Source organism: Schistocerca nitens, chromosome 1, assembly GCF_023898315.1.
Source record: "Schistocerca nitens isolate TAMUIC-IGC-003100 chromosome 1, iqSchNite1.1, whole genome shotgun sequence".
Lineage (NCBI taxonomy): Eukaryota > Metazoa > Arthropoda > Insecta > Orthoptera > Acrididae > Schistocerca > Schistocerca nitens.
In genome coordinates, this window is record NC_064614.1 from 259,734,019 (window position 1) to 259,759,615 (window position 25,597).

Consider the following 25,597-nt stretch of genomic DNA (forward strand, 5'->3'; position numbering starts at 1 on the left):
ATCAAAAAGTTTCAGTTAAAGTGAGAGGAGAAAGTACAAACTGGATCAGACTGGGAAAAGTAGTAAGACAAGGATGCTGTCTATCACCTACTCTTTTCAACCTCTACTTGGAAAATATGACTGACCAATGCTCAATAGATGACAAAGGAGTAGAAATTGGAGGATGAAGATTAGGGTGTTTGAGGTTTGCTGATGACATGGTCCTTTTAGCCACAGGGGAAACAGAATTACAGGATTTGGTGGACACCATTGCAACTAACGGAAAAAAATATGGAATGAAAATTAACACAAATAAAACAAAAGTATTGGCACTAGGAGGAAACAAAAATTATGCTGAATGGAGAAATACTAGAACAGGTGCAAAATTTTAAGTATCTTGGAAGCAGGATAGACACCGACTGGAAGTGCACCACAGAAATTAAAACAAGGATAACAATGGCAAAAGAGGCGTTTTATAAGAAAATGAGAATTTTCTGCAGCGGTCTAGACAGAGAACTCAGAAAGAGACTCATAAAATGTCTTGTATGGATTGTTGTTCTATATGGTGCTGAAACATGGACTTCGAGGAAAAAAAGACACAGAAAGGCTGGAGGCTTTTGAGATCTGGACATGGCAGAGGGTGGAAAGAGTAAGTTGGATGGACAGAGTAAAACATGAAGAGGTACTGAGAAGAGTGGGAGAGAAAAGACAGTTACTAGATATAATAAAGAGAAGAAAAAGAAATTGGATTGGGCATATATTAAGAAAGAATGACGGACTGATAAAAACAGTTTTAGAAGGTTATGTAGAAGGGAAAAGGAAGCGAAAAAGGAAGAGATTCCAGATACTGGATGACATGATGGACGGTACAACATACAGCAGCCTTAAGAAGGAAGCAATGGATCGCAGAAAATGGAGAGGTAAAGGACCTGCTAATATAGCAGATAACTGATGATGATGATGATACAAATAAATTCGTGGCACAGTGATGGGCACTCGCATAGCACCCTCCTATGCCAACCTCTTCATAGGCTACCAAGAGGAAACATTCCTAGCTTCCCAAACCCCAATCCCCTGGTCTGGTTCAGGTTTATTGATGACGTCTTTATAATCTGGACCCAAGGCCAGGGCACCTTATCCACATTCCTCCACAATCTCAACACCTTCTCTCCCATGCACTTCACCTGATCCTCCTCCACCCATCATGCCACCTTCCTAGATGTTGATCTCCTCCTCTCAGAGGGCTAAATCTACATATCAGTCCACATCAAACCCATCATTCAGCAACAGTACCTGCAATTTGACAGCTGCCACCCCTTCCACACCAAAAAATCCCTCCCATACAGCTTGGCCACCTTTGACACATGCACCTGCAGTGATGAGAACTCCCTTGCCCAGTATGCTGAAGGCCTCACAAAGGCAGACAGGCAATACCCCCCAGACCTAATACACAAACAGATCTGTAACATATCCCCTCTCACACCTGATCCTCACTTCCACACCAAGAAGCAACCACGAAGAAGCACCCTCCTTGTCACTCAATACCACGAGACTTGAACGACGGAACCATCTCCTTCGTCAGGGCTTTGATTATCTATAGTTATGCCCTGAAATGAGGGACATACTACCAAAGATACTTCCATCCACTCCCAAAGTGGTGTTCCACCGCTCACCCAACCTCCACAACATACTAATCCATCCGTATTCCACTCCCACACCCAATCCCCTGCCACAGGGGATCACACCCATGTGGAAGACCCAGATGCAAGACCTGCCCTATTCACCCACTTACCACAACCTACTACAGTCCTATCACAGGCTTCTCCTACCCCGTCAGAGGCCAGGCCACTGTGGAAGTAGCCATGTTATATATCAGCTCTGCTGCAACCACTGCATGTATTTTACATTGGTAAGACAACCAACCAGCTTTCAACCAGAATGAATGGCCACCATCAAACTGTTGGCGAAAACATAGTGGACCTCCCAGGGGCACAACGGGCGCAGAGCACAACAACATGCGAGATTTCAATGGAGGCTTCCAACACATGCCTCACCACCACCACCACCACCACCACCACCACCACCACCAGCTTCTCTGAAATGCACAGATGAGAGCTATTCTCACAGCACATCCTTCGCTCCTGTAACCTGCCTGGCCTAAAGCAAAGGTAAATCGCTGCCCCCCCCCCAACAGTGTGTGTGTGTGTGTGTGTGTGTGTGTGTGTGTGTGCGCGCGCGCGCGCGCGCCCCCACCATCTTTCCCATTACCACAGCCCAATACGTAACAGCTAGTTGTGTGCTATCACCTCATGCCCTAGCCTGTAAAATCGCTTGATCAGCCATCTGCCACCTGCCCCCCCCCCCCCCTACCTGCACCCCTACCTAGCCCATGGACAGCTCCCCATTCTCCCAACAGCCACTAGATGCTACCCCTAAACCACCTCTCTGCCTCCTGCCTCTTTCCATCCCTCACCTCACCCCACCATCCACCCCCACCTCACCGCAGTTCACTCACTGTGGGACAGGACAGAGCTGGCAGTCGACTGAGCACTATGTAGGGAGTCAAGTGTATATATGTGTGTGTGTGTGTGTGTGTGTGTGTGTGTGTGTGTACGCGCGCCCGCGCACATTTTTCCTACAGCTCGAGAAAGGAATTTCATTCCAAATGCTAGCAAAGCAAAGCTCTGTACCTTTTGTTTGTTTATCTGTCGACAACACAGTGCTTCTGCCTTTTTGGGAGTTGTCTCTCTATTCCTAAATAATTTGTATTTAACAGTTCATAGGCCACTCCAGGTCATTCTGCGCTGTACAATCAGCGACTTGACTTTTATGTTGGTGACCTGTTAGCGACGAGAAAGATCTCTATTATTGTTCTTCTCTATTCTTTTCTTTTTCTCTCTTTTCCCTTCAAGACTGTATTGGGCAGCTTTGAACTCTGATTTTCTTTATTTTTTGCTGCATTTTGGAATTATTATTGGTTAGCCTGTTGGAATCTACTAATGATTACCAGTATTTTGATGTTTTTTGCGAACCAGTGATGTTTAATTATTTGGGGAGTCTGCCACCAAAGAACACTGACGACCGTGCCAGAGTAAAGCTCGGGCCACACTGCTGTGTTCAAACAAGTGCACCCGAGTATAGCTCAGGCTGTAATTTTCTCTATGCGCAATCCACACATCGCTAGAAAACTGGACTCAATTAGTATGAGAACAACGTATGGACATCTCGCTACTTGCTCCTTGACAGGTGTTGTCTTCAGATGTCAATTTCTAAAATAACTTTGAAACAAACAGCAGTGAACGTAAGAGCTGTTGTCGTGATTGATTCAGCCAATGTGTGTGCATGTAGCAAGTTTTGTACTTCAACTAATTAGATTTTGCAGTGTGCTGTAATTCTGATAAAATATGTCACATTCTTTGGGTGAGCAAGGAATGTTTGGAAGCTTGAGAGGAAGAATTCAGTGATTTTGAACTGTAGGGAGAAATATCTCAATGGTGACAGGCTGAAGAAAATTCATATTCAGGTAAGCTGCAGTCTGCTTCAATTATTCATCACTACTCTTGTTGCTACATAAAGTGCTGCTGTAATTATAATTTAGTTCTGTTTCATTTGTCTTAATCTCTTCTGTTTTACAGACGAAGCTTATGATGAAACAGCATACAACATTTGTTTCCAAGATTTGTTTGGAGAAGACGAGACAATTCGCTGGCTAAACAAGTAGTAAAGAACTAGTACTGTCTGAATGCAACGTATCTCTCTGCCTACCACAATACTTCTGTCTTTTCCATACAAAAGACAATTACATGTGAAATTGCTAAAGAGCTCACCTTCCACTTTTGTTTTTTAAGGATAATTTTACTTTTCACCATCTTTACTGTATTAGCCTTTAACATACATCAAATACGAATGTGCCGTAACATTTTAAATGACGGCATAATTGGCTGGTTTCCTGGGTGACAATTTTTCTGACTGCCTGGACCTCAAAGTGTTAAACATGCAATCTTTACTGCAACTTCTTATTATTATTGTTATTATTTTATTTCATGTTTAAATGCCTATTTATAGGACAATAATTTCAATTATTTGTATGTTTTATTTTACTGACTGAATACCATATTTACTCGAATCTTAGCCGCACTCGAATCTAAGCCGCACCTGAAAAATGAGACTCGAAATCAAGGGGAAAAAAATTCCCAAATCTAAGCCGCTCCTGAAATTTGAGACTCGAAATTCAAGGGGGGAGAAAAGTTTTAGGCCGCAGCTCCAAATCAAAACGAAGTTGGTCCATTGTAATATGAGACACAATTAGGTCGAATGAATGACGATACAGTTACAGTAGTTTGGTTTGAATTGTAAGCTTAGTAGTTATCTTTACCAGGTAGCCATTGCTATGCATCATCAGGTGCTCCATCTGTATTTATACGAGTACCCTTCCTTTTTCACATGCTTCGTCTGGTTTGAATTGATTGCTTATTTTTCTTTGATCTGATAAGTGCCGTTCTCTTTATTATAGGTGTTTACGTCACGAAGCTGAAAATGCAGTACTGTACTGTGTCGTGCATTGTTTGTCGCATTCTGATAATTGTTTACAGTCTGTCGCGGCATGGCTTGCTTTTGTGCACGCTACCACCGCTTTTTATATTTAAAAAGAGAGAGAGAGAGAGAGAGAGAGAGAGAGAGAGAGAGAGAGAGAGAGAGAGAGACCATCTCATTAGCGAAACAATTGCAAGAGACTGCTATTTGTTGTTACTTACACTGCTGCTTTCTTTGATAATGATCAACAAGAACCAAATAATAGACTGCGTATGATAGAAGATGTTCTGCAGTGGTCGAAAAACTCGGGGCGGAGAAAAAAAAAGCGTGTCCTCCACTTTTTTTTTAATTTATTTACTGACGCAGAGGCTTTGGCGCCAGTATTTATCTTTGTGCCTGCAAAGCATGCCTGTGTAGCGCTACATATATTCGACGGCAGAAGTTAGTTGTGGTGGCACCTACCAACATTTTTCAGAACTTCCGCTTACTTTGCACTCAATTCTAAGCCGCAGGCGGTTTTTTGGATCACAAAAACCGGAAAAAAAGTGCGGCTTAGATTCGAGTAAATACGGTAAATCATTTCGTGTCACCTACCATAAATCATACATATAAAAAAAAGGGGCAATCTTCTTTATCATTTTGTTGATGTTACATTTCTTTCAACCTTTATCTTATTTATTTTCAAATCACTTGCCAAAACTTAGATAATTTAGACAGTGGGATCATGAGTTAAAGTAATTTGGTAGCAAGTTTAGCTGCTGGACATGAAAGCACATGGTGCTTGAGGCGACTGTATGATAATATGGGGCTAATATTCCAAACAGTCTCTCTCTCTCTCTCTCTCTCTCTCTCTCTCTCTCTCTCTCTCTCTCTCTCTCTCTCCCCCCCCCCTCCCTCCCTCCCCCACTCCGTGCGCGCGCGCGCGTGTGTGTGTGTGTGTGTGTGTGTGTAGTGTTCTTCACACTTGTATGAAGCAACTGGTTTTCCTAATCTAGATAATCATCTGGCAATGCATGATACTAGCACACAAGAGTAACATCACAGAATCACAATTACATTTAACTTCCTGATTGCATCCAAAAGTAATGCCAAACAGAACAATTGTTTCCAGATAAGAGTTAACTTTCAGTAAGTGAAAGCAACTATGACAAAAGATCAAAAAATTTACAGCAACCTGCCGAGTTAAACAAGTCAAAAAAGAAAGCGTACTTAAACCACGTTAATGATGTCACCATTCTAGTTCTAAACTTTGTGACAAGACAGAGCAAGTCAATTTAAGCTTTTTTGGTTACTTTTCAGATTACTATTTCTGATTGGTTCTGGTCTAACTGTCCTTTATGGAGATCAATGGCTCAATGTTAACTGTAATATGATCCAAATTCTTTTCATTTAATATTTAAGGAGTACAAAGACAAATCCAATTTTGATACCTGTCTGGTACATAGTTAATTAAATCAAGATAATTAAAACGAAATTCATGAAGAAAATACGTTGGAATGAAAGTAACAAAATTGTGCAAAAACTTCAAAAATAGAACAATAATTTTATAGTCAACCCCTTGGAAGCGATGACTGAGCAGAACATTCAATTTCACTTGCAATTAATGTCTACCTACAACTTCCAGAGACAGGCTAATAACACTCCAAGGCTCATACAGTGCTACTACACGAAGGGCAAAACACAGCAGCAGTGACAGTACAAAGCACGAAGGTTAATCAATAGCACTCAGTATTTTAAGGCTGACAGACCTCCACATACTTATTCAAAGCTGAGTCAGGTTCTGAAGATACACTATCTGTAAAATTAATTACATCTGACTATATTATACGCATTTGAGTAAATCAAAAAGAGAATTATACAATGTAGTGAAAGGGACTCACCTGCTCAGCTTTTCTTGTAATAAGCACACTTAGTAATTTACTGAAGAACGAGGCCAACAATGGATTCAGTGGTGCATCTCTCTCAAGGAAGCTGTACAACTTTTCAAGTAACGTTTCATTGCCAGCAATTCTTTCATTAATTGCTGGCACATCACAAGTCAACAGTTCACATGCTATATTCGGGTATTTATATCGAGATCTTTCCTCTACATTATCAGGAGGATCTAAAGTTAGTGATATCAATTCTTCCATTACACTTGGTCTTGATAAGCTGAAACAAAGAAAGAATATATCATAATATAATAATACAACATTTTCAGCTAAAATGGTGAGAAAATATGACAGAAAATGAGCTGGAGCCATTACATGTGAATATAAAACACACTGTATTAAAATGTGGTGCACTGTGAACTGTACGTTACAAACACCACACAGTGGATTGTCCTTCCACCGTAGCAACAATCTGTGAGTCAAAGGGCTGTGTCCTACGTGAAGACACATGAAAAGGACCTCATCCTGCCTGCATGGTTGAACGAGGCACATCATGACTGCTTTACTAGACGTAGCTTATGGTCTATCACTTCCAGTCACTCGTCTTCCAATCAGTGAATGAATGTACCTCAACAGCAAGGTGATGGCATGAGGGGGGATGGCACACTGAACTGTGGGGGATGGCACACTGAACTGTCTGATGATCAGGACATGCCTACTTGGCTGCTGCATCTGCCATTTCATTTCCCTTAATACCCATGTGCCCTGGTACCCAGCAGAAAGATATCTCCTTGTCTAGCCTCTGTAGCTGGAGCAGGGTGTCCTGGATATTTTGGACACGTGTATCTACTGGTTATAAGTGTTATACACATATAAGAGCACTGAGGGAGTCTGGACATACGAGGAGTTTAGCATCTCACCTGCTCCAGTACCCTCAAGATCACACATATATTTCGGAAACTTGTAGGAGGCTGCCATTATGAAGGAGCTAGTAGCAGTGACTGACTGGAATGTTAAGGTAAGATCTCTCTAGGTAACACTGCCTTGTCATAGCACTGACCACGCGGGTGGAGAGGCTCACGTGTTTGTGTGAAGATGAGAGCTAGACCAGCTATAGTGGAGCTATTGGCAGGATCTCCCACACTGAACAGGTTTCAGCGGATGAACTAGACAAAGCGTCTCACGTACTGCCCCATCTCTCCGATATGCATTCCTACAGACCTTTCCCAATCCTCCAGGGACCCCATCCAAGGTGTGATGCCATCCATCCCAAGGGGTGCATGGTACATAGAAAAATGTGTTATAAACAGAGCCTCAGGGATACTGGGAAACCTATTTGGGTAATGAGCTTTGCACAGTGTTGAGCTCCTTGGTGTCAATCTGATGTATCCTCTAATTCTCATGGGACCAAAATGGAGAACACAGAAAACAAAACAAAAATCAAGTGATTTGATGAGACCTGAAACATCCAAGCATCATGGTTGGAACCTATGCAAACTGTTTTTGCAACTGCATTGGGTGAAAGACCAACGAGGAAGTGGAAATTGTCACTGAAGTTCGACCAGGTCAACATCAAATCCTTGCCTGGGACTGAAGAGGAGGAAACATCTCAGATAACACAAAGAAAAGCAAGATGAACAACGGCTTCCTAACCATAAATGGAGGCCAGCAAAAGGTCTTGGATGAAGAACTCAAAAAATCACTGTCTCAAGAGTGAAAGAGGTATACAGACCCCTTGCAATTTCAAGACAGGGAACAAGAGAAGAAGGGAGTCCAATACTCCCACTTCTCAGAATCAAGAAAAAGCAGAGGAAAGAAACAGGGAAACAGTTCTACATCTGCATCTACATACATACGCTGCAAACCACTGCATGATATGTGGCAGAAGGTACCTTGTGTGCTGCACTACTAGTCTTTTTGTACCACTACTAGTCATCTCCTTTCCTGTTCAACTCACAAATAGCAAGCGGGAAAAATGAGATCTTATATGCCTCCGTAGATAACTTAATTTCTCTTGTCTTCCTGGTCCTTACACAACATGTATGTTGGCAGCAATAGAATTTTTCTATAGTCAAGTTTAAATGCAAGTTCTCTTAATTTTCTCAACAGTGTTCCTTGAAAATAATGTCACATTCTCCCTCCCCCCCCCCCCCCTCTTTCCCCCCAGGGGTTGGGATGCAAGTTCATGCTCCAACTTCAAGAAGAGGGTCTATCTGGATAAAGGTGCTCTAATAATGTTTGTGAAGAGATGGCAATAGTGGGATGGCTTAAGGAGGTGGTGTCCTAAGATAACTTCTTAAAAATGCTCCTCCAAAGACGCTGTTCGAGAAAGCCACAGATGCAGAACCAGGTCTCAGCAGAGGACTGGAAAGTAATCAACTTTAAGATTGTATCTGTTGGCCAAGCACCTTATGGTGAAAGTCAGTGACAAACCCCTGAGGGCAATGCAAGAACAGGATCCAGATTACTGTCAGGATAATTAAAGACATCACAAGCAACCATAGCAGCAAGTTGGCAGCTGCAAGTGTTGCAGATAAATCATCCTGGAACCCTATTAAAATAAAGGGGTATATCAGGTTTCAAATGAAGTCAAGGTATGTTGGTTTATGCTAGAAATCTAACTCCACAACATGCATTTACGTCAAGAATGAGATTACATTCATGCCGAAGGCAGACTTTTGTTCCAAGGACTTAGAGACTACCTTGATGAGAAAGTGTAAGGAAAAATTCACGAGAGAAACCCTATTGGCCTCAGTTTACCTACTTTACAAGGATAGCGCTTCTCCCTCCCAGGAAGTGAGGAGACTGGTAGATAGCTGCTCACAGTTGAGTAACAATGGTTGGTTGGTTTGGTTGGGATGCCAAGGCCCACAAACTGTTGTGGGGAAGCAGTGACACCAACAGCTAAGATGAGTATCTACTCTAACACCTGCTTGAAAGCAACTCTGAGATCTTTAACAGGGTGAAGGAACACATCTTTAGCAATAGAAGAAAAGAAGTAATTGACATAACTTCTCAGTGCATCTTAATAGGTAACTATGTCATCCTTCTCTACACGTACATTACGTTTCGAGTTTGAAATGGGTATTAGACGATGGCCTATAGCAATCCTTGGATAACAGACTGGGACTCATGGGGGAAGACCTAAGCTCAAGATTATCTGAAGGCAGAACTTAGATAAAAATACCAGTAGATCTTGTGGAAATCGCAGGAAGAGCAATGTGTGCCATTTGACCACCAACAAGTGTACAAGCATGATGTACCTTGGCTGCACAATAACCTGGAATTGCAAAGGAAAAATGGAAGCAAACTGTTCAACATTGCAAGAAGGGAAGGGAAGGCAAATGGGAAAAATGTTGGAAGACCCTCATCAAACAAAAACTTGCAATTACGCAAGCGAAGTTATCATCTGGGAAGGTATTCTGTGACGCAGTAGGTACAGTTATTTCTACTTCTAGTTCTACATCTTTTAACGCTACTGGTCATTTTCTTTCCTGTTCCACTCGCAAATAACATCAGGGAGAAATGACTGTTGATATGCCTCCATGCTAGTCCTAATTTATCATACCTTATCTTCAATGTCTTTACACAAAATTTATTTTGTTGGCAGTAGAATCATTCCACAATCGGCCTCAAACGTCAGTTCTCCAAATTTCCACAACAGTACTGTGTCAAAAGAGTCTTCCCTCCAGTGATTCCCATTTTAGATCATGAACCATCTCTCTAATACTTGCATGCTGAATAAAACTTCTATTAACAAATCTAGCAGCACACCTCTGAATTGCTTCAAACATGACCTGGTGGGGATCCTAGGCACTCAAACAATACTCAAGAATGGATCACACTAGTGTTTTATATGTTGTCTCTTTTATGGATGAGCTACACTTCCCCAAAATTCTCCCAATAAAATGAAGTCTAGCATTCGCCTTCCCTACTAACAACCTGATGTGCTCATTCCATTTTGCTTTGCTTTGCTCTGCAACATTACACCTTGATTTGACTGTCAAGCAGAACCTTACTAATGCTTTATTTGAAAGTTACAGGATTGTTTTTCCTACTCATCTGCATTCTCTCACACTTTTCTACATTAAGAGTAAGCTGCCATTCAGCACATAAAACTATATATTTTATCCAAGTTATCTTGTGTACATATACAGTCACACAATGGCGACATCTGCCATACACCACAGCACATCAACAAATAGCCTTAAATTGCTGCTGATCCTGACCCCCAAATCATTTATGTATATAGAGAACAAGGGTGGTCCTCACACTTACCTGTGACACTCCAAACAATAACTTTGTCTTTCATGGACACTTTCCGTCAAGGACAACATACTGAGCTCTTTTACATAAAAGGTCAAGAACCTAAACTGTATGCTTAGACCTCTGTCAGCAGTCTGCAATATGACACCCATGTCAAACGCTTTTCGTCATTTGTAGGATATCAAGTGAGAAAACAGTAGTTTCACATGAGTGATACTTTATAAATTCATGCCAATTTGGGGACAGAAGATTTCCTGTCTTGAGCAAATTTAATATATATGAACTCAGAAAGCGTTGAATTCTGTAGCAATTGATGTTAAGGATACTGGGCTGTAATTATGCGGGTCCATTCCTTTACCTTTCTTATACACAGGAGTTACCAGCATTTCTTTCCAGCCACTTGGGACTTTTTGCTGGGCAAAAGATTTGCAATAAATGCAAGCTAAGTGAGGGGCCAATGCCCCAGAGTACACTCTGTAAAACTGAACTGGGATTCTATCTGGAGTTGATGACATATGTTTTCAACCACATGAGAAAACACGGTGAGCATATTCCATGGGGGAGAAGCAGAGATCTGGCAGAGGATTGCACATTAGAACTGGTAATCCCACCCACAGGTGATATCAGGAGATCAACATTCATCACATGCAAAGATAATGGGCTGCATAGGATGATTAGGGAATTGACAAACAGCAACTGCATAGGAGATCACGGGTTGGTACCATTGGAACTGGAGAAGTAAGATCCCCCCCTTCAGCAAGGAGACTATCTTTGGGACTAGTTCGGAAGGCACCAGTGGCCAGACAAACTCCATGATAATGGAGTGGGTCTAACAATATCTTAGCCGAAGGCACTGCCACCAAGCCATATACTGCCCCAAGACACATGATCAAGGAAGCAGATAGTGGTAAGCTTCCGTGTGTGACTAGCCTTTAGTTGATGAATATAGGGCAGCCAAACCAGTTTTTTTTAACAAGATTGCCCAAAAAACTGAACTGTGCAATAACTTCCAAGCACTGGGCACCTAAGTATAGTCTGGCACAGACTGGACCATGGTATAATAAAAGAAATGCATAACTGCCATTTATGCAGGACACAAATGGAAACCATAGGAAAGGATCCGTGCAGAAGACTATCAGATGGTGCCTTGGAGCTGGCGTTCAACCAAGGCTACAGTGTGGTATCTGTACCAAATGCAAAAGTCTTTGACAAATAGCACAATGGTGACCGGCAGCCTGACAGACACCAATAGCCCACTGACGCTGATGAAGTGTGTGACACTCAGGACAGAGCACTGTGGGAAGCTGTTCTTTTGGACCCATGACGTGCTGAAGGAAATACTAACTCTGACCTAAACAATTGGTGGGCTAAAAAATGACAAATTGTTAAGGAGCGACAAAAGTCCCAGCCATGGAGAAAAAGTAAAATGTGACGGTGCCAAGCGGCGTCATATGCCTTATGTAGGGAAAAAAAAAGAACTGCAAGGTGATGGTGTTTAGAAAATGCATGTCAGTTTACTGTTTCCAGTGAACGAGATGGTTGCGGATAGTGCTTCCTGGAAACCATACTGATAAGGAGACAAAAGTGCCAGAGACTCAAGAACCCAGCATAATCCAAGGGCGAACAATCTTTCAAGCAGCTTTCAGACCATGTTGGTGAGGCTGATCAATGTGGAGCTGTCAAGAGACATCTACATCTACATGGATACTCTGCAAATCGCATTCAAGTGATGGCAGAGAGTTCATCGAACCACCTTCACAATAATTCTCTATTATTCCAATCCTGTACAGTGCACAGAAAAAATGAACACCTATATCTTCCCATGCGAGCTCTGATTTCTCTTATTTTATTATGATTATTGTTTCTCCCTATGTAGGTAGGTCACAACAAATTATTTTCACATTTGGAGGAGAAAGTTTGTAATTGAAATTTCGTGAGATGATTCTGTAGCAACGAGAAACACCTTTGTTTTAATGATATCCACCCCAAATTCTGTATCGCTTCAGTGGCACTCTCTTCACTATTTAGCGATAATACAAAATGTGCTGCCCTTCATTGAGCTTTCTCAATGTACTCCGTCAATCCTATCTGGTAAGGATCCCACAACGCACAGCAGTAGTCTAAGAGGGGACGGTCAAGCGTAGTGTAGGCAATCTCTTTAGTAGACCTGTTACATTTTCTAAGTGTCCTTCCAATAAAACGTAGTCTTTGGTCAGCCTTCCCTCCAACGTTTTCTGAGTGTTCATGGCACAAAGTTGTTGGTAATTTTAGTTCCTAGGTATTAAGATGAATTTATGGCTTTTAGATTTGACCGATTTATCATGTAATCAAAGTTATCGGATTCCTTTTAGCACTCGTATGGATGACCTCTCACTTTTAGTTATTTAGGGTCAATTGCCATTTTTTGCATCATACAGATATCTTTTCTACATCTTTTTGCAATTTGTTTTGATCTTCTGGTGGCTTGACTAGTCAATAAATGACAGTGTCATCTGCAAACAAAGGCTGCTCATATTGTCTCCTAAATCTGTTTCTATAGATAAGGAACAGCAAAGGGCCTATAACACTACCTTGGGGAATGCCAGAAACCACATCTGTTTTATTCGACAACTTTCTGGCAATTACTATGAACTGTGACATCTGTCACAAATCACAAATATAGTCACGTAACTGAGATGATAATCCATAAGCATGCAATTTCACTACAAGCTGCTTGTGTAGTACAGTGTCAAAAGCCTTCTGGACATCTATAAATACGGAATCAATTTGAAATCCCTTGTCAATAGCACTTAACACTTTGTGTGGGTAAAGAGCTAGTTATATTTTCACATGAATGATGTTTTCTAAATCTATGTTGGTAGTGTGTTAATAGACCATTCTCTTCAAAGTAATGTATAATGTTTGAACTCAATATATGGTAAAAATCCTGCTGCATATCGACATTAATTATATGAGCCTGTAATTTAGTGGATTACTCTTACTACATTTCTTGAATATTGGTGTGACTTGTGCAGCCTTCCAATCTTTGCGTATGGATCTCTTGTCGAGCGAATGGGGGTATATGATATGATTAAGTATGGACCTATTGTATCAGCATACTCTGAAAGAAACCTAACTGGTATACAGTCTGGACCAGAAGACCTGCTTTTGTTGAGTGATTTAAGTTGCTTCACTACTCCAAGGATATCTACTTCTACGTTACTCACATTGGCAGCTGTTCTCGATTTGAATTCTGGAATATTTACTTCGTCTTCTTTTCTGAAATATTTACTTCGTCGTCTTTGGTGAAAGAATTTTGGAAGGCAGCACTCTTGTTGATAGTATTTCCATTGCTGTTGCATAGAGAAGACACTGATTGTGTCTTGCCACTAGCGTACTTCACATACGACCGGAATCTCTCTGGATTTTCTGCCAGGTTTTGAGACAAAGTTTCGTTGTGGAAACTATTACAAGTATCTCGCATTGAAGTCTGCACACAACTTAGAGCTTTCACAGAAGATCGCCACTCTCGGAGATTTTGTGTCCGTTTAAATTTGACATTTTTTTTCATTGCTTCTGCAACAATGTTCTGACCCGTTTTGTGTACCAAGGAGAATCAGCATACATTGTTAATTTGGAAGAAGTGGATACTGTCTCTCAGGAAGGCATCAAAAGTGAATTTTTATCTGCTTTTTTAAACTGGTGTATTTTTCGTTTATTTTTGGAGGATTGGGGGTTACACAATATTCAATCTCGTATGACAACCCTGCATTCACTAATCCTTGTATCTGTTTTGATGCTTGTTATTAGCTCAGGCTTATTTATTGCTAAGAGGTCAAGTGTGTTTAAAGAACTGTTTACTATCCGCATGGGCTCATGAACTAACTGCTAGAAATTTCAGAGAATGCGTTCAGCACAATTTCGGATGATGTTTTATGCATACCTCCAGAATTATACATGTATTTTTTGCCAACACATCGAAGGTAAATTAAAGTCACCACAACTATAATAGTACGAGTCAGGTACACGATTGAAATCAAACTCAAGTTTTCTTTGAACCTTTCTGCAATTGTATCATCTGTGTTGGGAGGACAGTGAAAGAATCCAATTATTATTTTACTCTGGTTGCCAAGAATGACCACTGTCAATACTAACTCACTGGAACTAACTACTTTGATTCTGCGACATGATAAACTACTTCTACCTGCAACAAACACACCAATGCCAACTGTGTTTAGCCTATCCTGTGCATACTGTGCTCTTCATGGCATCCAGAAGGACCTGCTTCACATCTGGACTGACTCCACACGGAGTGCGCACTGGCTTTCTTCCCCTTCTTGGCAGCCATGTCCTTAAGGGGCCCCATAATGCGCCCAACATTGGCGCTCCTAACTACCAATAATCCCACCCTCTGTGGTTGTCTGGATCTTGCAGGCTGAGAGGTATCATATGAAACAGGACAGGCAACTGAAACAAGACAGGCGGCTGCATCTGGCTTAATGAGAGTGTCAGCCACAGACAGCACCTGGATCCTGTTTGTCAGAATAACCGTGGAGGCCTAACGAGCAGCCCCTTGGGAAGTCTTTTGCCGCCTGCTACACCACAAGGTGACCTCCCACTGGATCACGTGTGACGGGTCAACCTCAGTGTGAGGAGTAGCTGAGCTTGCCACCAGTGAGTATCAATTGGAGAACTCAGATGTGCTGGACATCAGTTAGATCTCCAAACTGGAGAAAAGTGATGCCCATCCACTGCAGATTCAAGCTGTGTATCCAAAGCCATCACAGCCTGGAGCTGAGAGAGGAGTATCACCAACTCTGCTAAGATGCACACGCAACACTCACACTCCTTATCCATACTAAAGACCATGGAAAACTACACTACTCAGACAAATGGACTATTGACATGTGCTGTGGAACTCTCCTGTAGACCCTGACGAAAACACAAGAACTGTGTCTAAGAAATTAGATTAATACACAGAGATTCAAAAACCCAGCCGCAGCAACGGCCACCTGGAACGATGGCCATTACCAGGTGCCATGATGTCCCAGGAAGATGGGCATCCCTCCTTGGCATCGACTGGGAACTAGTAGCTCAGGTATCAGTTGTTTGAAACCTGCGTTGTCAGTGGGCTCAATCAAAATCATACACAATGAGCCATCACATCTGATTTGCTACGGTATTGGCTCTGAAGTGTAAATAAGACCCTATGAAGATATTGTGTGCAGGTGATCTTTAACACTGCGTGCAGTAGGTCCTAATTAACATGCTCTTCCCTAGACAGTCCCTGGTACACAAAAATTTTGAAAATGGAGGTCAAATGCTGAAGGAGATCACAAATTGATTATAGTACCAGAGAGGAAGTAGGTGTTGCAATAACCTGGGGCCTCATGTTCACCACACATGTACTTAAGAGTCCCAAGCCCCCTGAGAGGAACAAACTAATGATGCCAAAGCCACGTTTCAAGAGAAGTTCTGCAATCTTGAACTCATTACACTCATGGTAGGACTAATGACTGGCCATGGAAACTTTAAGAATACTGACATATAACGAGTATAAAGGAAGATGCCCCTAAGCGTAGACTATGTGGTGAGAGGGATGAAATCTTACCATATTTAATCTTCCAATGTGAAATGTCGGAGGTCATAATTGGGTCATTAACTCTTTAAGAAATAGTGTGTAATAAGGAACTAGTAAAGCATCTCCTACTATTGTTTAACGATACAGTCTGGCTTTACTAGAATCACATGGAGAGAAACAGCACAATAAATTCAGTTTCGATGCAGGCAATAGGAGGCTAAGGCCACTGTTTTGCCCCCTGTGGAAATAAATGAATCAATCAAGAGCAAAGAGGTAGAAAAGAAACATGATCACTCTGAAATTTGCACATCATTTGAGGCTCACAACATGAAGGTAATACAAAGAACGGATTAAATTTCTTTAAAAGGTGAGATCACGAATACACTGGAAAGGCAAAAATAATGAGTTGACAAATCAAGAAAAGAATCTTGATTCAATGCAGACTAGTAGTACAACTATCATTTTCCAGGTATACAACTATCATTTTCCAGGTACCCTGTGTACCATAGTAATGTGCAACTGTTATTGTCAACATTGTGTAAAGGCATAACATTACTTTTTACCAGTGTTCCACAAGTAGACTAACATATAACGAGTTAAGGAGTGTAAAGCTCAGCAAAATTGTTGTCGGAGTCTTGTCTTGCAAACAGCTTGTATGGTACTGAAATATGATAAATGACAGGCTGTCAAACCACACATAAGCAAACGATGCAAGATATTTGAGCTACCTGCATAAATACTGTGGACCAATACAGTACTCACTACCTAATGCTAAAGTTCGTCTGGTCACAGATGAAAGATTACACAGTGAACTGTATGAAAGAAGTCTCTTTTGGATTGGAAGCAATCGTTAAGATTGAGACATTTGTGACAATTTGGAAGGCAGACTTGAAGGGAAGGAACATGGTCCAGTTTGAGAACTATGTAAGAAAAATGTTCAACAGAGCAATTTAAGATCACTAACAACAAAGATGATCTTCAACATGCTGCATTCCACCTCCAGAAAATACCAGAAAAATGTAATTAACTCGAAGAAAAAAATATTTAAAGTAAAGGACCCCGTAAGATTCAAGCTTCTAAGAATGGGTTACAGTGCAGTGCAATAAAAACACAAGAAATTAGCAGTTTCAGAGGAAGATCCAGAGTACTACCCCAGTTAAATTCTCAAACCACAACAAATGAGTGAGTGGTAACAGCATCAATGGTGTTGAGAAAAAGCTGATTAGTGATCCACCAAACAACTGCCCACTGCCATTGACATCCATTTGTTGTAGAAATCATACCATTTACTGAATTCAAAGGTAACGAGATATCTAAAAAAAAAAAAAAAAAAAAGACCACCTTCATGGCAACCTGCATGGACACAGAAAACGATGATGTGAAACCCCACTCTTTTTTCACATGGTCAAGGACCAAAGCTATCGGGTAGATGAAGCATTTCTTATTTTCCAAAAAGCATTCCCAATTTCTTTCAGTTTCACATAAGTTGTACTTCCCATTATCTAATGGCACAGTATGGTAATCAATTATTTAATTAACATGGGCAGCTTGACATACAGCTTCAATAATAGACAATATTCTTGCAAAAGAGGGGCATGGGTAAGAAAAGACAAGAGTTTCCAAAACGCTAGGATGTACGATCAGATCTATTTTTAGTAAAAACTGGCTTAACTTTTTATAAAAAGACGGAGGAAATCACACATAGTCCTCAGTTGGATGTAAGAACTTACAAGGTGCACCTACTCTAAGAATATACAGTAGAACCACACTAATCTGGCCTCACATGGTCCAACTCCCCACTTGGTCTGACCATCCCACTTCCAGTGTTTGTTTGGCTTCACTGGTCTTTGCTACCGTCAGGTCTGAACTTGTCAATGACTCACCATCTGTGATTTAAATCAGAAGGCAGTTGATCATTGCTAGATGTGATAGTTCGATCACTTTTAGTATGAATTAACTTGTTTCTAACCTGATCAGTAAGCGTTAATGAGCAAGCATTTGTTTTATAAATTAGTGAAAGGGTTGTTCTTACATACTAAAGTGTGTGAAACTAAATGACAGTACCAAACTAAACATGAACATGTAATGTTGTCTTTACAACCAAATGTTGAGCCCAATGACAAGAATGAATGGAACAGTATAGCTGACATTCACTGCACAATTGAAGCAGAATTAACTGACAACCAAATCATCAATGCTGTAGCTCTTAACAACCAAAGAAAACAAGAAAGACAATAACGACAACAGATACAATGACCCTATGGCATGAGTATCACCTACATATGCTAAAAGTGCATTTGATAAATCCATCAGTACATCAGACATCTATGTTCTAAAAATCAAGGTTGTCATTTGAAAGAACATTAGACTCTCTTCATCCTACTTAAGAATGTAAGATTTCTTAATTTGCAATTTCTCATGATTTAAACAGTTAATTGCAATTCAGTTGTGTGTGTCAGTGCAGTACTGTACCAGGTGTACAAGTATGAAATGCAGACTTCAGACAACAGATGTCGCACCAATGCAGTTTGTGCTATGAAGACTTGACACTGTGCCGTATTGTTGTGTCATCAGTAAGTGTCAGACGTGTTGCTGTGTACAGTAAGCTGAAATTTATACTGAACAACAAGCATTCACAGACAGCATTAATTTTTTGTTTTCACTTGAAGAAAATTGACGGTGAATCATATCTATTTCCTCAAGAAGCTTATGGTGAACATGCTCCATCGCAAGATGCGTGTGGACAATGATTTCAGTGTTTCAGAAATGGTGACTTCGATGTTGCAGACAAAAAAATAAATAAATAAATAAATAAATAAATAAAAATTTAAAAAATACAAATAAAAAATATGAAGATGAGGAGTTGGAAGCATTGTTGAACAAAAATGATTTGCAAACACAAAAGCAATTCACCAGACAATAGGGTGTAGGTCAACAAGCTGTTTTCAACTGACTGTGAGAGATGGCAAAGACTTAGAATATCGGTAGGTGGGTACCACTTGAGTTGAACAACAAGGAAATGGAAAAGTGCAAAAACAGGAGATTTTGCTCACTTGGTACAAAAGGAAGAAATTTTTGCATAGTACAGTTACAGAGGAAAAAAATTGGATTTATTTGATAATCCCAAGCAAAAACACTCATGGGTAGACCCACGCAAACCATCCACAGAGACCACAAGACTGAATCGCTTTGGCAGAAAGACGATGCTCTGTGTTTGATGGAACAAGAGGGGCATGGTCTACGATGAGCTGTTAAAGCTTGGGGAAACTGTCAACACCAAAAGTTAGCGGCAACAACTCACCAATCTGAACTGTTCGCTGCTTTAAAAAAGGCCACATTACTGAAAGGGACAACACAAAGTCATTTTTCTCCATGACAATGCTCCTTCACATACAGCAAAACTGGTTCACAACATGTCGGAAACACTCGGCTGGGAAGTTCTATCCCATGCGGCTTGCTCACCAGACTTGGCTCCTTCAGAGTATCACATGTCTGCACTGATGAGTCACGCACTTGCTGAGGAGCGCTTTGGTTCATACGAAAATGTGAAAAAATGGCTCAATGAATAGTTTGTAGCAAAAGGGAAAATTTTTTACTGGCGTAGTATTCACAAATTGTCCGAAAGATGGGGAAAATGTATAACAAATGATGGAGCATACTTTGAATTAAGCACAATTTATCATTCTTTTGACTAACATTTTATTTTAGGCAAAAAATATCCACATTTCATACTTGTACACCCAATAATAGGGAATGTATAGAGGTTAAACTTTTACTCACAGTATGATCAGACATATTTTACAGTACAGGCACTACTGTACATTAGACTTTCATATCAGACTTTTTAGTGTGTCAATGTTTTCTTTTGGTTTTGTTGGTGTTTTAACATGGAACATTATTTCCATTTGAAAATTGATGTTTTACTGTTTTATATTGTGACATTATGGGTCAATAAAACTGTTCTTCCGATTATCTGACTTTTTTGCATGCCAACCATGCTCCAGGTCCTGTAGAGAACGGATCTGCAAGGTTCTACTGTAGCAACAAACTATTATAGAAAAAGAGACTAAATGAGGAATGCCAAATGAAACCAGTTAGCAACAACATAATTGCAGAATGGAGCACTATTTAAGAAATTATAATGCACACAGCCACTGAAGACCTAGCAATGTGGAAAATGAAATAGTCTAAAAGGAGGTTACAAATTTGGAATGAACTTATTAGCAAGTTATTAAGGCAAAAAAACCTCCCCCCATGAACCATGGACCTTGCCGTTGGTGGGGAGGCTTGCGTGCCTGAACGATACAGATAGCCGTACCGTAGGTGCAACCACAACGGAGGGGTATCTGTTGAGAGGCCAGACAAACATGTGGTTCCTGAAGAGGGGCAGCAGCCTTTTCAGTAGTTGCAGGGGCAACAGTCTGGATGATTGACTGATCTGGCCTTGTAACATTAACCAAAACGGCCTTGCTGTTGTGGTACTGCGAACGGCTGAAAGCAAGGGGAAACTACAGCCGTAATTTTTCCCAAGGGCATGCAGCTTTACTGTATGGTTAAATGATGATGGCGTCCTCTTGGGTAAAATATTCCAGAGGTAAAATAGTCCCCCATTCGGATCTCCGGGCGGGGTCTACTCAAGAGGACGTCATTATCAGGAGAAAGAAAACTGGCATTCTACGGATCGGAGCGTGGAATGTCAGATCCCTTAATCGGGCAGGTAGGTTAGAAAATTTAAAAAGGGAAATGGATAGGTTAAAGTTAGATATAGTGGGAATTAGTGAAGTTCGGTGGCAGGAGGAAAAAGACTTCTGGTCAGGTGAATACAGGGTTATAAATACAAAATCAAATAGAGGTAATGCAGGAGTAGGTTTAATATGAATAAAAAAATAGGAGTGCAGGTAAGCTACTACAAACAGCATAGTGAACACATTATTGTGGCCAAGATAGACACAAAGCCCATGCCTACTACAGTAGTACAAGTTTATATGCCAACAAGCTCTGCAGATGACGAAGAAATTGAAAAAAATGTATGATGAGATAAAAGAAATTATTCAGGTAGTCAAGAGAGACGAAAATTTAATAGTCATGGGTGACTGGAATTCGACAGTAGGAAAAGGGATAGAAGGAAACTTAGTAGGTGAATATGGTTTGGGGCTAAGAATAGAAAGAGGAAGCCGTCTGTTAGAATTTTGCACAGAACACAACTTAATCATAGATAACACTTGGTTCACAAATCATAAAAGAAGGTTGTATAAATGGAAAAATCCTGGAGATACTAAAAGGTATCAGATAGATTATATAATGGTAAGACAGAGATTTAGGAACCAGGTTTTAAATTGTAGGACATATCCAGGGGCAGATGTGGACTCTGACCACAATCTATTGGTTATGAAATGTAGATTAAAACTGAAGAAGTTGCAAAAAGGTTGGAATTTAAGGAGATGGGACCTGGATAAACTGACTAAACCAGAGGTTGTACAGAGTTTCAGGGACAGCATAAGGGAACAATTGACAGGAATGGGGGAAAGAAATACAGTAGAAGACGAATGGGTAGCTCTGAGGGATGAAGTAGTGAAGGCAGCTGAGGATCAAGTAGGTAAAAAGACGAGGGCTAGTAGAAATCCTTGGGTAACAGAAGAAATATTGAACTTAATTGATGAAAGGAGAAAATATAAAAATGCAGTAAATGAAGCAGGCAAAAAGGAATACAAACGTCTCAAAAATGAGATCGACAGGAACTGCAAAATGGCTAAGCAGGGATGGCTGGAGGACAAATGTAAGGATGTAGAGGCTACTCTCACTAGGGGTAAGATAGATACTGCCTACAGGAAAATTAAAGAGACCTTTGGGGAAAAGAGAGCCACTTCTATTAATATCAAGAGCTCAGATGGAAACCCAGTTCTAAGCAAAGAGGGGAAAGCAGAAAGGTGGAAGGAGTATATAGCGGGTCTATACAAGGGCGATGTATTTGAGGACAATATTATGGAAATGGAAGAGGATGTAGATGAAGATGAAGTGGGAGATACAATACTGCGTGAAGAGTTTGACAGAGCACTGAAAGACCTGAGTCAAAACAAGGCCCCGGGGGTAGACAACATTCCATTAGAACTACTGACGGCCTTGGGAGAGCCAGTCCTGACAAAACTCTACCATCTGGTGAGCAAGATGTACGAGACAGGCAAAATACCCTCAGACTTCAAGAAGAATATAATAATTCCATCCCAAAGAAAGCAGGTGTTGACAGATGTGAAAATTACCGAACTATCAATTTAATAAGTCACAGCTGCAAAATACTAATGCGAATTATTTACAGACGAATGGAAAAACTGGTAGAAGCCAACCTCGGCGAAGATCAGTTTGGATTCCGTAGAAATGTTGGAACACGTGAGGCAATACTGACCTTACGACATTTTAGAAGAAAGATTAAGGAAAGGCAAACCTATGTTTCTAGCATTTGTAGACTTAGAGAAAGCTTTTGACAATGTTGACTGGAATAATCTCTTTCAAAAATCTAAAGGTGGCAGGGGTAAAATACAGGGAGCGAAAGGCTATTTACAATTTGTACAGAAACCAGATGGCAGTTATAAGAGTCGAGGGGCATGAAAGGGAAGCAGTGGTTGGGAAAGGAGTGAGACAGGGTTGTAGCCTCTCCCCGATGTTATTCAATCTGTATATTGAGCAAGCAGTAAAGGAAACAAAAGAAAAATTCGGAGTAGGTATTAAAATTCATGGAGAAGAAGTAAAAACTTTGAGGTTCGCCAATGACATTGTAATTCTGTCAGAGACAGCAAAGGACTTGGAAGAGCAGTTGAACGGAATGGACAGTGTCTTGAAAGGAGGATGTAAGATGAACATCAACAAAAGCGAAACGAGGATAATGGAATGTAGTCAAATTAAATCGGGTGATGCTGAGGGAATTAGATTAGGAAATGAGACACTTAAAGTAGTAAAGGAGTTTTGCTATTTAGGGAGTAAAATAACTGATGATGGTCAAAGTAGAGAGGATATAAAATGTAGACTGGCAATGGCAAGGAAATCGTTTCTGAAGAGAAATTTGTTAACATCGAGTATATATTTAAGTGTCAGGAAGTCGTTTCTGAAAGTATTTGTATGGAGTGTATCCATGTATGGAAGTGAAACATGGACAATAAATAGTTTGGACAAGAAGAGAATAGAAGCTTTCGAAATGTGGTGCTACAGAAGAATGTTGAAGATTAGGTGGGTAGATCACGTAACTAATGAGGAGGTATTGAATAGGGTTGGAGAGAAGAGAAGTTTGTGGCACAACTTGACTAGAAGAAGGGATCGGTTGGTGGACATGTCCTGAGGCAACAAGGGATCACAAATGTAGCATTGGAGGCCAGCGTGGAGGGTAAAAATTGTAGAGGGAGACCAAGAGATGAATACACTAAGCAGATTCAGAATGATGTAGGTTGCAGTAAGTACTGGGAGATGAAGGAGCTTGCACAGGATAGATCAGCATGGAGAGCTGCATCAAACCAGTCTCAGGACTGAAGACCACAACAACAACAACAACAACAACAACAACAAAGAGAAAAAAGGAGGCATATCTAAAAACCCTGTCATTACCCAAAAGACTGAACTGCAGAGAGAATTCTAAACGAATCTGCTTTAGTAAAGACAGAAATACAAAAAATTAAATGGGGGAGTGAAGACCAATATGTGAGTGAAACAGAACGTAATATTCATGGGAGACAAAACATAGCATACAACCTTATGAAATACTTGAATAAACAAGAACGATATACTCAACAATTAAATGTAATATTCAAAAAGGATTGATTAAAATACTTCTAATATCTATGGACTGATAATGAAGAACCAGAAACAAACACCAAAACTGGCAACACTGTAGACCTGGTAACAATGGAAGGGCAACAAAATATGATCAAAGAAACAAAGAACAAAAAGTTTCCTGTCACTGATAACATAAACAAGGAGCTGATTAAACATTCACCTGATCAACTAAACTTAAGACTCTTAAATTTTACGAATATTTGCTTATTGAGCAGACATGTTCCTGGCGAATGGAATGAAGCTTTGGTATGCCCTAGTTAGAAGAAAGGTGATAAATCACAATGTGCAAATTACTGAGGAATAAATCTAACTACACTCCTGCTACAAACTGTATGCTAAAATTATATACGAGAGATTAGTACTAATAGTACAAGCACACACACTGAGGTAATAAAAGTAATGGGACAGGAATATGCACATATATAGAAAGCAGTAGTATCATGTACACAAGGTATAAAAGGTCAGTGCATTGGAAGAATTGTTATTAGCACTCAGGTAATTCAGGTGAAAAGGTTTCCGACATGATTATAGCTGCACGATGGGAATTAACAGACTTTGAACACAGAATGGTAGTTGGAACTAGACGCAAGGGACATGCCATTTTGGAAATCATTAAGTAATTCAATATGCCAAGATCCACAGTGTCAACACTGCATTGAGAGTATCAAATTTCAGGCATTACCTCTCACCATGGACAACACAGCAGCTGACGACCTTCACTTAATGACAGAGCAGCAGTGTTTGCATAGAGTTGTCAGTGCTCACACACTCCATGAAATAATGACAGAAATCAATTTGGTGCATACGACGAATGTATCCATTAGGACAGTGCGGCAAAATTTGGTGTCTACGGGCTATGGCAGCAGATTGTGGACAAAAGTGATTTTGCTAACAGCATGACATTCCCTGTAATGCCTCTGCAGGGCTTGCGACCATACTGGTTGGACCCTACATTAATATGGTGTCCTGGTCAGAGGAGCCCAGATTTCAGTTGGTATGAGCTGATGGTAGGGTTCAAGAGTGATGCAGACCCCACAAAGCCATGGACCCAAGTTATCAACAAGGCACTGTGCAAGCTGGTGGTGGCTCCATAATGGTGTGGGCTGTGTTTACATGGAATGGACTGGGTCCTCCTGTTCAGCTGAACCAATCTTTGACTGGAAACTGTTATGTTCAGCTACTTGGAGATCATTCGCAGCCATTCATTCATGGACTTCTTATTCCTAAGCAATGATGAAATTTTTGTTGATGACAATTCACTATGTCACTGGGTCACAACGGTTTGCAATTGGTTTGAAGAACATTCTGGACAATTCAAGTGAATGATCTGGCCACCCACATCGCCCAACATGAATCCCATTAGTATTTGCTAAAGTTATTGAAAAGGCTGTGTATGTAAGGATAACTGATCATTTTACACAACACGATTTGCACAGTTCAACTTTAGAAGTCATTTAACAACTGAAAATGCTATATTCTCTTTCCTCTGTGAGGTACTGGCTGGGTTAAACAAAATGTTTCTAGCGCTATGCATATTTTTTTTGATTTAACTAAGGTGTTTGATTGTGTT

At 40.6% G+C, this 25,597-nt stretch overlaps 1 protein-coding gene across 4 annotated transcripts in view; it reads right to left on the minus strand.

Moving 5' to 3' along the window:
* The window catches only part of LOC126247510 (serine/threonine-protein phosphatase 6 regulatory subunit 3), a 182,833-nt gene that overhangs the window by 129,993 nt on the left and 27,243 nt on the right, over positions 1 to 25,597 (minus strand). For all 4 annotated transcript variants that reach the window (XM_049948489.1, XM_049948490.1, XM_049948487.1 and 1 more), the window contains one exon: positions 6,393 to 6,663. In XM_049948489.1, the coding sequence (XP_049804446.1) occupies positions 6,393 to 6,663 (271 nt within the window). The remainder of the gene's footprint in view (positions 1 to 6,392; positions 6,664 to 25,597) is intronic.